This window comes from Pyxicephalus adspersus, chromosome 4 (assembly GCF_032062135.1).
Source record: "Pyxicephalus adspersus chromosome 4, UCB_Pads_2.0, whole genome shotgun sequence".
NCBI classification, from domain to species: domain Eukaryota; kingdom Metazoa; phylum Chordata; class Amphibia; order Anura; family Pyxicephalidae; genus Pyxicephalus; species Pyxicephalus adspersus.
The window spans coordinates 82,933,461-82,949,347 of record NC_092861.1 but is presented as its reverse complement, the minus strand read 5'-3'; the positions used below and the strand labels follow the sequence as shown (position 1 = coordinate 82,949,347).

General features: G+C 37.0%; 1 protein-coding gene across 5 annotated transcripts in view; it reads left to right on the top strand.

Moving 5' to 3' along the window:
* CEP85L (centrosomal protein 85 like) overlaps positions 1-15,887 on the top strand; it is a 99,940-nt gene that overhangs the window by 71,505 nt on the left and 12,548 nt on the right. For all 5 annotated transcript variants that reach the window (XM_072408813.1, XM_072408815.1, XM_072408814.1 and 2 more), the window contains 5 exons: positions 4,288-4,412; positions 9,838-9,955; positions 10,415-10,594; positions 12,244-12,396; positions 13,877-14,031. In XM_072408813.1, the coding sequence (XP_072264914.1) occupies positions 4,288-4,412; positions 9,838-9,955; positions 10,415-10,594; positions 12,244-12,396; positions 13,877-14,031 (731 nt within the window). The remainder of the gene's footprint in view (positions 1-4,287; positions 4,413-9,837; positions 9,956-10,414; positions 10,595-12,243; positions 12,397-13,876; positions 14,032-15,887) is intronic.

Sequence of the window (15,887 nt, the reverse complement as noted above, 5' to 3'; positions counted from 1 at the left end):
GTTTGTGTTATGATGTCATGGTTTTTATTAGTACTCTGCTAACAAGCTGTGGCTATAAAACAGGCCCAGCCTTCTTTATGTTATGGATAACATAATGTCTGAACCATATGGTGTGTTAGGAATTCTTAAATGTCTGGTCTTCTTCACTGCAAAAGGACTGCTGCCAAAAGCTTATTCTCACAAACATCTGTTGTAATCTGAAAGAAGATTTTAAACTGAAGAGACGTTCACATGTGAATGTTTGAATAAAGAGTGTTTGCGGTAATGGGCTGATAATATGACCACTTGTACACACAAGTGTTTCTAAACATAGCGGAGGCCTTTGTTTATCTGTTGATAATACAGAATTTTTCTATAGGTGGAAGCATGTGGCTATTGCTTTGTTGCTATACATTCATACATTAGTATAGTCCAAAATGAAAGCACGACTAAACCTAGAAATAAACAAGACAACGTCTAATTGCAAGGAGACAATACCTGTTTGGGCCAAAAGTGCTAGTGCATTGCACTACAACTCATGTTCTGTCATCTCTGATTTCAGCCAAATGGGTCAATCAGATGTGAGCATTTTAACACCTAACATGAGAACAATCGATACCAGGCAACATTTCCCATTGCACCCCTTTTATAGTGGAAGCAGTCTACATGAGAAGGCATGTAGTTCGCTTAGTATTAGGTGATGAGCAATTGTAAGACCAAGGAACCAAGAAACTAAAATGTGCAAGAGGTACTGGTTATGTGGATAGGTGCATAGGTACACAATAGGTTTTTTTTCCAGGTAATACTTCTCATTAGTGGGTGTTGGATAGTTCTGATTGGAGTTGTTTCTGACTATTCAGGTCTTGGGCTTATCTTGATATTGACAGATTTAGTACTGCTCATTTAACAAATACCAATTCTCACATGGAAGTTCTGAATCTGCTCCAATTTCTGAACAGATCTGACCAGGTTCGATCCAAGTAGGAATTTTACTGTTCTCAGCACCTCTACTAAAAAATGTAAACTAATTAACATGATTCCTTTAAGAATTAGCAGTGTTTAGTTTTGGATTTAATTAGGCATTCATTTAAGTTTGAACACCAGTCCATGTAATATATATTTTACATATGCTTAAAGAACAGGTTTGTCTTTTTATAAATCCCCCTCCCCTCCTAGTTTTACCCTCCTGGGTTAATTCTTACCTTCAGCCCCAATTTAGTAGCCTTTTCTCCAAGATGGTCCCTGTCAGATTTTCTTGGATGTATGTTCATGTCAGCTCATTAATTCCTATGAGTAAGCCATCATAAGAACAGCATAAGTATTAGTTTATCTACTTGATTTGGGTTTTAAATCTGAATTTAGATGATCAACTTTCCATTTTAATATTTTATCATCTAGAATTTCTAAACTGGCAAACAATTCAAGCAATAGCAACCATACTCATGTCTTACCTCTACATAGGTTTGTTATCCTCGTAGCGGTTTCCCCGGTTTTTGAGGAGTTTATTGTGATAAAGAGAAATTAAAGTTAGAAATTGTAAAAGTTCAACTCTTTGCTTGTTAAAATTTCTTTTTCTTGTGACTCCCCTACATTTCCCCCTATTTGCAGTAAAACCCTTTGAAAATCAATAATATATTTGAAATAAAAGATTACAAATAACATGGCATCATGGAAAAATCCAAGGAACATCTATCCATATGCCTTTATATTCTGTACAATAATCATTATTACATTTTGTACTACTATGTAGTGATATCACACAGAAGAATGAAAGAAAAATGAAAACGCTTTCTGTTACCCACTTTTAGAGAGTGATATTCTAGTTAAAGGTTTGTAAGGTCTTTTAATATAAATACTCCAATGAGACCTATCGCCTGTCCTAGAGACAGATATTCTCACCTTCTATCACCCATGATTTCTCTTTGGCATCAGCAAATGACCTTGGAGTTCTCTGTGGTTTTAGTCCAGCATGCTGTAAAAAGTGCTTTGCAGCCTTTAGTAAACATTGGTTTATGATTCGGAATATATTTGTCCTAAAGCTCAAGTGGAAGTGGAGACAACAGACATTTCCATCCAACTGGCTTCATCAAATCAATAATATCCATGTGGACTTGTATGGCACCTTGTTTAGAAAATGGAGTTTAATATACAATCTCAACACTCAACTTTTCACTGATACTCTGTCACAAAACAATAAACCAAAGTGAAAAGCATGAAGAAGCCATTCCTTTGCTTGAATACTGCATGTATGTTTCATGGCAATTATGCAGAGTTTGTTTTGTTGCCTCTGATCCCAGTAGGTAATGTGTGAATTGAGTAGAAGCTTCCAGCAATGCCTTCCTTTTCTGCTGATTTACATAGTATTTTTTTCTTTAATTGGATGGGTAAGTTTTGATTGGAGGTATTTCATATTAGGGGTAATAAGGCTATTGTCACTTAAATTTCAACTCCAGACTATGTTGTTTGCCTCCCTGAGCAATGAAGAACTGGTGAAGCTGCAACAGGGCCATAGGAACCGAATATTTATTGAAACTTGGGGATGATAGGCTAGCCTATGTCTGATGTCTCAAAAAAGCTAAAATTTATTGCTGGCCATGAAAAGTGTCAAAACACAAAGCGTGCCCTAGCTTAGTCTCTAGCTAGCTTAGGTCAAAATGTCCCTTCTGACCCTGTGCAATGCCTGCAATGGGCTCCCTCACATTAGAACTGGACTTGAAAGATTGTGATTTATTTATTTATTTTTACCCATTGATCATCTTGTTTTACACACAAGATTATCAATGAAAGGTTAGTTAAAAGACCCCTCTTATGGCAACTGTCTTCTTTCTCTATGTTACTTCTCTGTTCTAAAGAGACCTTAAATCCACTGCTAGTTTACCTGGCCCATTATGCTGACCCAGGTAATTAATACTTAAAAAAGTAAAAATAAAGTGAGAAGGATAACAAATGACAACTAATCCCTTAACATTTAAAAGTTAGAGCCATGTATTTATCTTGTTTATTTATTCCTTTAAGACAAAAAGGGGTAAGAAAATTGTGCATAGCATTAGTCATCACATTGTGCTACCATCAACGAGGACCAATATTAACAAAACAGCTGAAGGTATTTATCACTAGCCTTTTAAAGGAGTTGTTCCAAGGCGTCTTATTACAATGGTATTTATGGGCCACTGACCCGCATAGTTTTTCTGCAAAGACAAAAGAAAAATACTTGGACACAAACCATGGAAAAATAATTTGAGTGCTTGATCAGCCTCGTAAAGACAAGTGACTGTGTGTGCATGTTTAGGTCTTAATGGAATTCTTCTTGAATTTTAAAAGTACACATCTAGGCCAGCACTGGAAATCCATCATTCTGTTATCACTCTTGATCCCTGTGTATTGCACTATTTTGAAACTTGTCATCTACTAAATATTTGGCAAGGTTATTTCTATAAATAAAATCTAATTAACAGAATGGAACATATCCTCTAATCTAGTTATATTATTTCAGTTCAGAATTCTCTGTGCCTTTCTAAAAATATGAAAGCCACAAAAAAGATCAATCTAAGTGATTTTTTTGTGGAAAGGAGGGGTTAATAACCTTTTTATTTATTTATTTTTTTTTTTTGTTCTCCATATTCTGCTTGTAAGATTCTCCTTTACTTCTTGGAAGTTTAACAGAATTCACCTCTTGGAGAATTATCACAAAACAGGTACTCTCATTGGAGGTTATCCCCTCTTCTCCTAGTCTGAGGACAAAATTAAAATGTTTGTCCCCTCCAATTCACACACACACACGTGTATTTTTTTCTTACAGTGGGATAACATGGGGAGTTTAGATTTCCTTTACCGTAATAAAAGTTGCTTCCCAGACATTGGACAATAGCCATTCTTATTTCTCAGCACCTTCACTATTACTTATTTAAGACGGTTTCCTTTTGGAATATTTGAATTCAATCCCCTAAAAAGTTTTATTTATTATGAGTACCTTTCTTGTGTGATTGTTATACATATTGTTCTTGTTTAATTATATCTGCGCATATAAGTATGTATGCAATATTGGCTTGATCAGTGAATAGTATGCTTTTTAAATGACAGCTAATGGCAATATAAAAAAATATACGTGCAGTTCCCCTTATACCTTCATTCTGTCACCCGATTCCTTTTTTTACACAAGCTGGTTATATAGAATACCTTTTTCCTGCATAAGGTCATTACGACATCTAGATGTAGAGTAGTTGGTTTGGTTATTTGTTACATTTTGGATTGTTTTTTTTTCATTTTAGTTCTTGTAAAGATGCTAATCATACAATTTTTGTTGTACAGGTTGGGAATAATTCCTCTCGATTAGCGTTTACTGGAGTGCCTGTAAGTCAGGATGCCTCAAAGTGGGAGTCCCTGGTGAAAATCAAAGAAGGATTACTTCGACAGAAGGAAATTGTAATTGAAAGGTATGGACCACCTCTAATATGTGTCTGTTATTTAACAGAGAGAAGTGTCTGTGGATCCCAATTCCCCTGAAAATTAGAGGAAACATTAAAACATACAAAAGGGAAGAACCAGTGAAAAAATGGGATGGGATGCTTCTACAATATCCACTTAGATGCTTGTATGATGTTTGATTGTTGGTAATACATCTCATTCCTTTTGCAAATAAATGAACCCCATATACTTTTTCTTACAATGGAAGCTGACCTAGCAGATAACATGGAGACACATATATGTCATGAAGTTTCCCAAAAAGCCTTATGCATGCGCTATACATATATCACAAAGCAATATGTAGTAAAAACTAAAACTTTAAATAAATAATTGAATACCTTGCCTAAGAATGGCCATTTTCCATCATGGGGTCCCCACCTGTTTGGTTGTGATGTATTTTTGTTCCCTCTTATATTTGGAAATATAAAAACAAGTCTGTTATGTGTATTAGGCAGACAAGGGCAGTAAAAAAAAGAAGAGTTTGCCCCTTGGCAGGACTGAATTTTCAATAACTGATGGCCTTGGATCTGAGCCCTGGAAAGGAGATGTTGAAAGCACATCTCAAACACTTGGCATCATACAATATGAAAGCCACAATGCAGATATATCATCTTAGTGCTTGTATTTTTAGCATGTTCATTTCAGTATGCTTCTGAAATCTTTCAGATGACACATTTTCAAATAAAACTTCCTGAGAAATCACTTAGGTAATAAATAGAAGGACACATAAACTATTCAAAATAGATAATTGCCTCACGAGCTGTGAGGTGGCTGTGTGGGCCTGCAGTGCTCAGTCTGTTGATGATAAGCTTACAGGATGACATTTTGTGGGAGGCCCAAGTTGCTATGCTTATGCCTGTAAACTTCATACCTATGGCTGCTTTCAGGGAAGGATCTTTCCTATCCCAATGTAGAAGGGTTCTGGCAGGCATTATGGAAGGATCAGATTTCCAGGTTGGACTCAAACACCTCAAAATGCCTCCTAAATAAAACAGTCTAGTTCATATGGCAAGCTAAGGGTATGAGGTGACCTGACTGGACTGTGTTTTGAGGTTGAACTTCAATCTTTGCAGTGGAGCTATCCTCACACTGCAAAAATGAAATGCTTGTTTATGGTTACTCCAGCTGCCAGCACTCCCTTAACACCTCATATGGCCACCTACAAATATAATGACATCAGGTATACAATACCAGCCCTTAAGAAGTAGCCCATTTGGAACCAGTTGGGTGGGAGCCCTAGAAGCCCTATTTGTAAGTATAGGTTAGGCTTTACAATCCCCAGTAGCTAAATGGTGTTCAAACCAAAACTTGGGTTTTAACAACCGTAACCAAAATGCATCAGACTACTTATTTCGGCTCTGGAATCTGCTGTACATTGCTGGTACTGTCTGTTTAGAATTAGCTGGAGTCATGGAGGGTGTATTCCCCACGTCGGTCAATTATTGTGCAGTACAGTCATTTAAAGTAGTGATGTAGATGCCTGCAACTTGCTTTATAGATGACTACAAGTAGCTTTAAAGTAAAGCATGTTGACGACTAATATTCAGATCAGGAATAGGCACAAATCTCATGTTTAGTGTTTGTGTTGGAAAGCTGTGCAGTATTTATTTGGAGAATGGTTGCATACTGAAGTGAATTATGCCAAATATCTAGACATGTGATCTAAACCCCTTGTAAATAAAACCAGTCTCATGAGAGTTTTTAGCACTGAATCCCAAGCCACAGGCCAAGTTGTACTGGAAGAGCTTTTTAAGGCTTGGTAACAAAGAGGGCTTTTTCCTAAAAGCTCCCCGAACACAGGAAACAGCTGCTGCTTAGTGCTTTGCACCTTAGCGGCTCAGTTAAAATCTGAGCAGCCTACTGTATTCTTTTTTATGTAGTACATGCAACATAACCACTCCAAATATGAATTTTACATGATTGAGCTGGCAGTCGTATATAGGTTTGCTGACAAATTTGTATGCACGTTTTAATGTTAGCTGCTCACCTGCTTAAGTTTCTTTTAAAGTTCCAATTTAACTTTAACCAATATGAAACTAAATTATTGAACTGCTTAAAACAAACACCTTTAAGAAGATGGTGGTGTACATTGGACATGACGAACCCCACTGTCAGCTTTGAAGTCCCTGGAGGTTATCCTGAAATGCAGCAGCAACCACAAGCAAACAAAGAATTTTATCATTTGAAACTCTAGAAAGAAAACCACAGGCTGGCTTTGCTAGCAAATGCTAGTTGCCTGGCTTTTATACTGATCCAGTACATTCTGGTTCTTCATCCTCAAAAAATGCAGGTCTGGAAAGTCATTGCATGTTGCAATTTCATTCTTGATATGTGACTGAGTATAATAAAACCAATAAATTAGCATGACAGCGGGAAACTACTGCTTTTGGAAGTAATCAGCACTGACAGCCCCCATACTTCCTTTCTACGTGATAAAAGAAGCTTACTTATAAGACATATTCTACAAATCACAGTAAAGATATTTTTGGTACTACAATCTTTGTCCCAGCCTGATATGGCCTGAAGGCCATGTAAACACAGATGTGAAAATGTGCTGTCTTACACCCAATAGTACATCCCTCTAATTATTGCCAATTACAAAGAACTTGTGCTGTGGCTCATGGCCTGTTACACTATTACTACACTAATTACTTTTCATTAACATTATCTACAACATTTTAAAGTATATTGAGGTCCAATCTAGGTATATGGACTATATTTCTACTAGTTTGCTTTTCAGGCCAGGTTGATACTCTTAATGTAGAGAATGATACCCGCAGGTTCCATTGTAATTTCATGTGCCTGCAACAAAGTTATGAGCTTTCCAAGCTATACTAGGTGTAAACCTCCCATCATGTAATGGGGAGGGCTGTGTACTGTAGGTGTTTGTAAAACCACACCATGGGTGGCCATGTTCTCCTCCACATAGTACAGTAAGTGAACGCTGAAACCCTTGGACAGAAAGTGCTGCTGTCTGGATCACCAGGTGAAAGTATAGGGAAGAAAATAATGAACAAAAAGAGAATTAAATACAATCTAGGTCATTTAAAACATATATTTGGAAATATTACATTACAGAAAGACCTATAAATCAGTGTTTTCCATCATTCCTTATGAAAACCTCCAGTGATTAATATTGGGATGTACCTCCATTATACAGTATCAAGCCTAAAGTCCATTTAGCTATTAAGAAAAAAGTTTTTTTCCCCTCATAGGTTCACATTAACAAAGGAGCTTCCAATGTGTAACCCTTGTTTTGTTGCAATGACAATAGACATTGTGGTCACTGTAGGTCATACTGGAAACATTTACTGTGTGCTCATGTTTTCTTTATCAGAAACAACTGTCATCCTCTATGGTTAAGATATGGATTAGCAGCTCACAGCAGCTGTGCATTAGAATAAATGTTGAGCTATATTTGTGTGTCCCAATATTAACTAAGAAATGCAGTTGTTACAAAGCATTCCTTTGTTGGGTGCTGCAGGTCAGTGGGATTAGAGGAAATGGCAGGGCACATTGTGTGAGGATTATTTGATTTCTAGCCGCTTTATATTTAATTTTGTACACCTAATAACTAATGTTTGACATAGGGAAGCATATTATAGGTGTTGATGAGGTGTCCACACATTTCTTACTGTGCATTCACAATAAAAGCTGTGTTCAGCAATGGAAGTGTATTATACATTGACAAGCATGGAATATATTGCAGGTTACCTGTCCTCAGGTGTGGAGGCAGCAGTATTTTTAGGATTTTTAATTTCACTGGTGGTTTTGCCAGGAACACACTCTCTCTGTTTTAGTGACAGCTTCTACCTAATGTTCTGTATCAGCACAATAAAAATGGTATGGGACTACTCAAACCTCCCTCTCGTCTTTTCATTACCTTGATGGAGCAGGTCATGTAGACCTTAGATTAATGTAAGTGGTAAGAATGCAGCATAAGCAGAGAGCAGTTATTAGATGATAACATTTTTGCCAACTTTTGTTTCCTCTTATCAAATAGCTATAACAAACCCTTTCTGTGGTATATGCAACTGGCCAGAAGATGGCAAATAAGTAAACTTTATTGTTCAGGTTAGATGGAGCCTGACTTATTTCCTGAATGATTAACATCTAACACTATCTGATCCCTTTCCCCACCACCTAAATTGTCCCGGGCCTGCCTTTTATTTATTGATCTTTTATTCATGTGAACATTTTGAACATTACCCCAACTTCCTGTTTTTAGGAGGTTATGTACAGCACTCTGCCAGCCCTTCCCACCAATCACTTGTTAATATCAGCTTTTTCTTTCACATGCTGTGCACAGACAATTGCCGACTTGTATAAATATTAGGCTTAGTAACACTACCATTTTTTAAAAATGTTCTTGCCATGCATTTACCTTTGCCTAAAAGCAAATAATGAAAAAAGTCTGTGATTGGAATAGGCATCCATGTGTGGCTCCTGGCAGCAGACCCCATGCCAGCCTCTCCAATGCCTGTACTGCTCTGCTGAGAAAATAGTTCAGGGTTGTAAGGAAGCGGTACCTGCACCACAATCTTACCCCTGGGATTCCAGTGCTTTAGTTACTGCAGATTACATCTCAGGGGTCCATTAGGCAGAACTGGAATCATTCTTTCTACGTATTCTTCTTCTTTTGCCTTAAACAGGCATACCATATACTGTAAATGGTTGTTTTTGGCACATTAACATATCTTAGGTAATTTTCACCTCTATTACCATTTCCTAAGCAATATTCCTAGGACTTTATTACCAGCGATGTACCACTAGATGGCAGTATGTTCATACACTCAGACTTGGAAAGGTTTAACTAATGTAGTGTTTGCTGATTGCTGAAAATTGGAGGCATATAATTTAGTTTCTTACTTTGTAATGAGCAACCAACATTGCTTATTAGAATGTGTTATATATTGAAAGTTAACTATTGTATTTCTGTTAAAATGTGTTTTTATTTAAAGCAAATCATCTTTCATTTGACCTCTCTATCCTCCTTGCATTGCATTTCTTCAAACACACAAATTGCTGTACTAAAAAGATACAAATCTCTGTTTTCCATTGCTATGTTGAACTGCAAGTTAATTTTGAATGAACTCAGGCGCATCCCAAACTGTTGTCAAAATGACACAATCTGCACAAGGCCAAATTCTTGCTGTCGATAATGGTTTGTATAGATGGAAGCTCAATTTATTAAATAAAAGTTAAATTTATGAAACGATGCCTGGGTTCTTGGGTGAAGGTCGTGGAAATTTTTGTTGGGGGGGGTTCGTGTGAGGGTTTAGTAGCACAGCCACATGACTTCAGCAGTACAAGCAGATTAGTAGAATTTGTGATGTACGGTTTGGTATTTTGGATATGAAAGACTTATGTTGTAAATTCATTGTGTGCTTTTAGACAGAGACAGCAGATCTCCCATCTGCAGCAAGCCATCAGAGGCGGTGAGCTACGTACTCATCAGTCAGCCAAAAGTCCAGTGATGAATGGAGAAGACAGCTACATCCATGGGGTCAAGGTGAATAATCTGCTCGTGTTTATCAGGCAGATCTGTATTTAGGTTTGCTTTTTTCCATAATTCATATTTTGCAATAAACTGACAAAATGTATTAAAAAGCCGTACAGTAGTTATATTTATTACATCTGATATAATGTAATTTGCTAATTTGCTTAGTAAACCCTTTTTTGGTTTAATCTGACCACTTGTGTCTCTGCTTACTGTTCTTTAAAATGTGTAGCAAATGACATTTTTGATTCCTTGTAAAGCATTTGTTTCCACCCTGGAAAATACAGTAAAATTTATATATGTGCCCATGTACCTGATATAAAAGACGGCTGCACCAGTCCTAACATACAACCTGATAAATAGAATCCTGCCTTTTACAGTGACAATGAGAAAAGGGGCTCTGCCATGTTACAAGAAGAATTGGTTCCATTTAATGGCGGTTTATAATTCCTTATTGTTAATCTTTTTAAGAGCTCCACGTGTGAAAGCTGCAAACCTCTGCAGAATCTGGTTCTGGACCGATCAAACCCTTTCCTTAGAGGAGAATTGGAGGAAAAGTTCTCTACTGAAACAGGCCCAGCACATCTGTGTGAGGTTGCAAAACAGGGTTCAACTAAATCTACTGATGACCTGAGGAAACTGGAAGAAAAGGTATAGTCATTCTTTTATTATTGTTGAAAAAGCATTTGTATGCCTCCATAGCAGTTTCATTGCTGAAATACGCATTGGGCCTATGCCGTTGAAGCTGATCCTGTTAAGCTATAAAAGCCAGTTTTCTGGCAGGTAAGAACTCTCATGGTAGTTGATTGAAAATGAACCTGTCAACATACCAAGTATTTAATTAACATACAACTGATATTTGAGCTTGTGCTGTATGCAAATTCTGGCTTGGTTCCAGATTGGTTCTCTGGTATCCCCATCCATGCAAACATTCCATTTCCAGCCTTGTAAAACAATAAGCTGGTAGTTTGCAGCAAACTTTTTGGCAAATCATGCATTTTGATGCCTCCTTCCAAAATCAAGTGTTATTCCATTTAACAGATTTGTGAAAAAAAGGTTCTGCTGGCAGCTATTACCTACCCACAGCCATAGATGCATTGCCCCTTGCTTTATAACCATTGCTGTATCAAACATATGAATCCCTGTATTGTCTCTCAGTGATGGTTAACTTAAGCTTGGTGGCTTATCGTTAAGTTCAGGGGTCAGCTACCCTCTGATACAAGAGAATTTTCTTTTATGTCCCCGCTGATGCTCTCTGTTTTTGCAGTACATAGTGGAAGTAAAATCGATAAGGCCGTTTCTCTGGGAATAATTGACAACAGGTACCTTGGCTGCTCTTATAAATTGGTAGCTTTGAACTGAGATCTTGATTAAAGGAACTCTTACTGCTGTTCTTCTATAGAATTCTGAGCATGCCGATGAATACTGTTGATTATCCCAGGGAAAAGATGACTTTTATACCAAATCAGGAATCTTTCTTTTGCTGCAGATGCCATTGTACTATAATGGTATAAAGATGAGACTTGGGCAGAATGTAGCTTCTATTACCATAATCAACAGGTTCCTTGTGAATATACTAATGCAGGTCTTTTGTTTTACAAGTTTCTTCTGTGTTCCTTGTGATGTTCAGTTGTATTTTTAAAAAAAATGTATATAAGTGGCCAATTCAAATGCATTCCATTCTACACCCAAAACAAGTCATCCGGGGACACCAAGTGGAGCCATTGAAATTATCCTTTCATACTTAAATTTACAGCTATGTATCTGAACCTGCTTTACATTGCTAGTTTAGGCTTATTTATTGGTATATCTTATTAACCCTTAAAAGTACAAGCTATGGAAATGGCTTCCAGCTCTGCAGCAGAGTAGCCAATAAAATACTGAGCCAATTTTTTCACAAAACATAACTACAATATCAATATAATAATATGTTGTAGATGAGAAGAGATGTTCTGTAGCCCGGGGGGTGGGGAGGGAGGAGATACACAGCTTAGATATCAGGGCATCAGAGGAAGGGCTGCCAGCTCCCTGCAGGAAGGAGCTTTTTTAATTTATTTTGGAAGGATGAACATGTTTTTTTGCATGCTTGCTGTGTAATCACAGAGACCAGCTTCGTGAAAATGTTCATGTATTGTAACAATGTACTTCAAGTTTATTTTTGCTTTGCTCATGTATATATTTTGGAACACATGTTAATGCAGTTATTTCATACTTGCTATATTGAAGAGTCTGTGTTTATTTTTATTGTTTTAAATGATGTCCTTTAATCTTAAAATTTCATTTTTTATCTATTGCTCTAGATAAAAACCAGAGACAAATACATAAACAGTCTAAGAAAGAAATGTCAAAAGGAGAATGAGATTAATCGGGAGAAGCAAAGGCGGATTGAAACTCTGGAAAAATATGTAGCCGACCTTCCTACACTCGAGGATGTACAAAGGCAGAGCGAAAGGGTAAATTTCAATAGCTCCCAATTGGCGATTTACCATATGCTCTGGGGCCTATGTATAATATAGCTCAACATGGGGCCTATGTATAAAAGTGGGGCTGTTCTCCAAAAAAATAGCTTTATTTATGCACAAATTATGCCTTACATTGTTTCAAAGATGACTAACAACCTTATCACTGCCCACTTTAAAGTTTTGGTGAACTCCATAGGCCAAAATAGAGTTCAGATGTGTTTGTTTCAAACATCCTGATGACCACTTTTGCCGCCATGTATTATAGGGCAATAAGTTACTCCTTTCAAGTAAGATTGCTCGTTTATAAATCTTGCACATAATTAAAGTGGCAATCAAAACAAAAAAGCAACAAAAATGTGTAATAGCTGAACTGATCACCACTTTTTTTAGAATTACGCCTATAAAATTCCAATTTTTGTATAGTTGATAGAAAGCAGTTTATTAGTTATGTGGGGCAACATCACTTTCTTCTATTTCCTTGCTATTTGTTTTTACTTGGGTTTTATTGTGGGTCTGCTTATAGAATCTAAAAGTGTGCACTATTGTTCTAAGCTTTAAAGCATTAAAATGAAGTTTCCCACCGCTCCTCTTCCGCTGCAGATCTCTACACTGGCTTCCATTTCACCTTAGAATCAAATTTAAGCTCCTGTGCTTTGCCTTCAAATCCCTACACAGTTATTGTCCCACTTACATTTCTGACCTGGTAAAAAAAATACTCCCCCTGCCGCTCTCTCCGCTCCTCCAATGACCTACTAATGACTTCCTCACTCATAACCTCATCACACGCACGGATACAAGACTAGAGCTGCCCCAACTCTCTGGAATGGTCTTCCTCGTCCTATTCAGCTTGCTCCTACTTTCTGTTCATCTAAAAGAGTGCTCAAAACCCGTTAATTCAAACTTGCCTACCCATCTTCTTCTGTCTTTTTTTAAAACCATCACTACTTCCCACCACTACATATCTCCCATCCTATTGTGTGTGAAATTCTCTAGATTGTAAGCTTTTCGGGGCAGGGTCCTCTCCTCCTGTATCGCTGTCTGTATTAGTCTGTCATTTGCAACCCCTATTTAATGTACAGAGCTGCTTAATATGTTGGCGCTATATAAATCCTGTTTAATAATAGTAATGATAATAATAATGAAGTTTTGTTTAAGTGACCTTGTATAAGTGTTCCCAAGGCACTGTGGTAACATGAGAAGCTGTACTAGCTGGGAGCTGTGTAAAAGGTGCCACAAAAGGAAAGTGTTTAAGCTGCCAATAGCAATCAATCTCACTCCACCTGTCACCCTTCAGAAGCATGTCGGGAAATGAAAAGTAGTAATTCATAGGTTTCTCTGAGCGGTATATACACTTTGTTTGCAGACGGCATTGTTCAATATATCCGGTATGTTTTGGAAAGTTTCATGACCTTATTTTCTGTAAATGTCATTTTATGAGCAGGGTTTAAATGAATATTGTTTTTGTTTAAAGCTTCATTTATTAGAAGAGGAAAACAGGCAACTGCGGGAGAACATGAAGTGTCTTGAAAAACTAGCGAATGATTCAAGGACACAATTTAGAGAAAAGGAAGCCCAGACAGAGTGCCAGAAACAGAGGGAAAAAGAGTTGGTGCTGACTGTACAAAGGTAAGACCAACCCATGATGACACTGCTGTTTATTCATATAGCTGGCTATTTTATAACCGCTAGAATCAGAGAATCCAACACTAGCAGCAATCAACTATGTGATAAGTACCTAATGCCATTTCATTCACAACTACATTTGTTTCTATGGCTAAATGATTTCTATGCAAAATTTAAATATTTTAAGGGTTAGCTTCATTCAAAACTAAAGCTTTCATTCTTGTCCAAATATTAGATATAACTATCCTAAATATAAATGGGAGATATGATTGGGAGATTATATTTATAAATAAAAAGTGAAAATGTTCAGTCAGAGTGGTTAAGGAAGTAGTGGCAATTCAATAAATGCCAAGATGACGCTGGAACAGTCAAAGGGTAAATGATCTACTTGTACAGCCATAGAAATTAAAAAAAAAAAAAAAGCACAGGTATATTTAAACAAAGAAGAAAAATACATTTCTTTATTTTATTATGGTAAAGAAGGTAGAATTCCCATGTAGGATGATATGTTTTTATCTAAATGTCTTGAATTGTTTTGAATAAGGTTACATATCTGGAAATCCATGTTAGAAAAATGTAAATCTCTCCCATTACCATCTACTTCTGAAATACTCTAGCTTCCATACTGTGTCACTGAATAAAATGTATACAGATCTATAATTATAACCTATCACACAAATCAGATATATGGTCTTATTTACAATTGTGCAGTGCCTTTGGGCTTCCAGCACACTTCTGAAGTATATTTCCTGACAAAACACTCTACATTGCTTTAATACAAATAGGTGCCATTTAAAATTAATGCCACCATGATGTAAGCATGGTGTGGTAGTGAGCATTGTAGTAACACTTGTATCTTCAGGAAGCTCCTTCAAGTTAGAAAAAAAAACACTGATCAGCTAGCCATTTCTAAAGTAATATCGCTATTCAAGATTTATTGGGGTTCTCCAAACACACATTGCGTATGTGTTTTTCAAGTCTTCTAGAGCATTTGGCCATGGCTACATTATACCATTAAGGCTTTGCACTTGCATCATTATTAAGCACTGATCACTCTCTGCTGTGCTCAATACTTGTAGACATTAAACACATTAATGACTTCTACTTCTAACCGTAGACTTAAAGTTTAATGGGGTGTGCCATAATCTTAATCAGGTTTCCAGGCAAACTCTCCTTTCCTTGTTAACTTTATGTCACTGGAAGAACCACTATGTTATAATAAATGTGTGGTTAGGCAATTAGCAGAATGAATTGCTAATATGCAGTTACAGTCATCTTAGTTTATAAGGAGTCTGCAGCCAGTTCTTTGCCCTTTTTTTTCCCCCCTCCACGGTAAGAAGTACAGGAGCTTTGCTGTATGCAAGAAAAGGGTTTTAATACATTAATTAGAAATAGGCTAATTTGATGCATTAGCCTTTCATTTAAAGTGTATCAAAAACAAAAACTCAGTGTAGTGCAAAATACCATATTTTAGATTTGTTCCCATTTGTTTTATTGGTTATCGTACAAGTAGGTTTCTGTCCCTAGGTGGCTATGCTTAGTCTTCTACTTTATATGTGGAGTCATGGTTCCCAGCCAGGGGGGACTACAAACCTGTCTGCCTTCAGCATTACACTTATGTGTCCTAGTTTATACAGGACCAGTGCTGACCTCACCTTCCAGAATTCCTGGGTGTTTGCTTTGCTTTCAGAAGCCTAAAAAAGAAGCACAGTAAAGCTACATACACACTTCCAATTATTATCGTTGGAAAACGAACGACGAACGTTCATGCACGATATATATGAACGATCGTATAGCACCGATCCTGCACATAGAGTTAACGACACGATCGTTCGTAGATATTGTACACACAATAGATA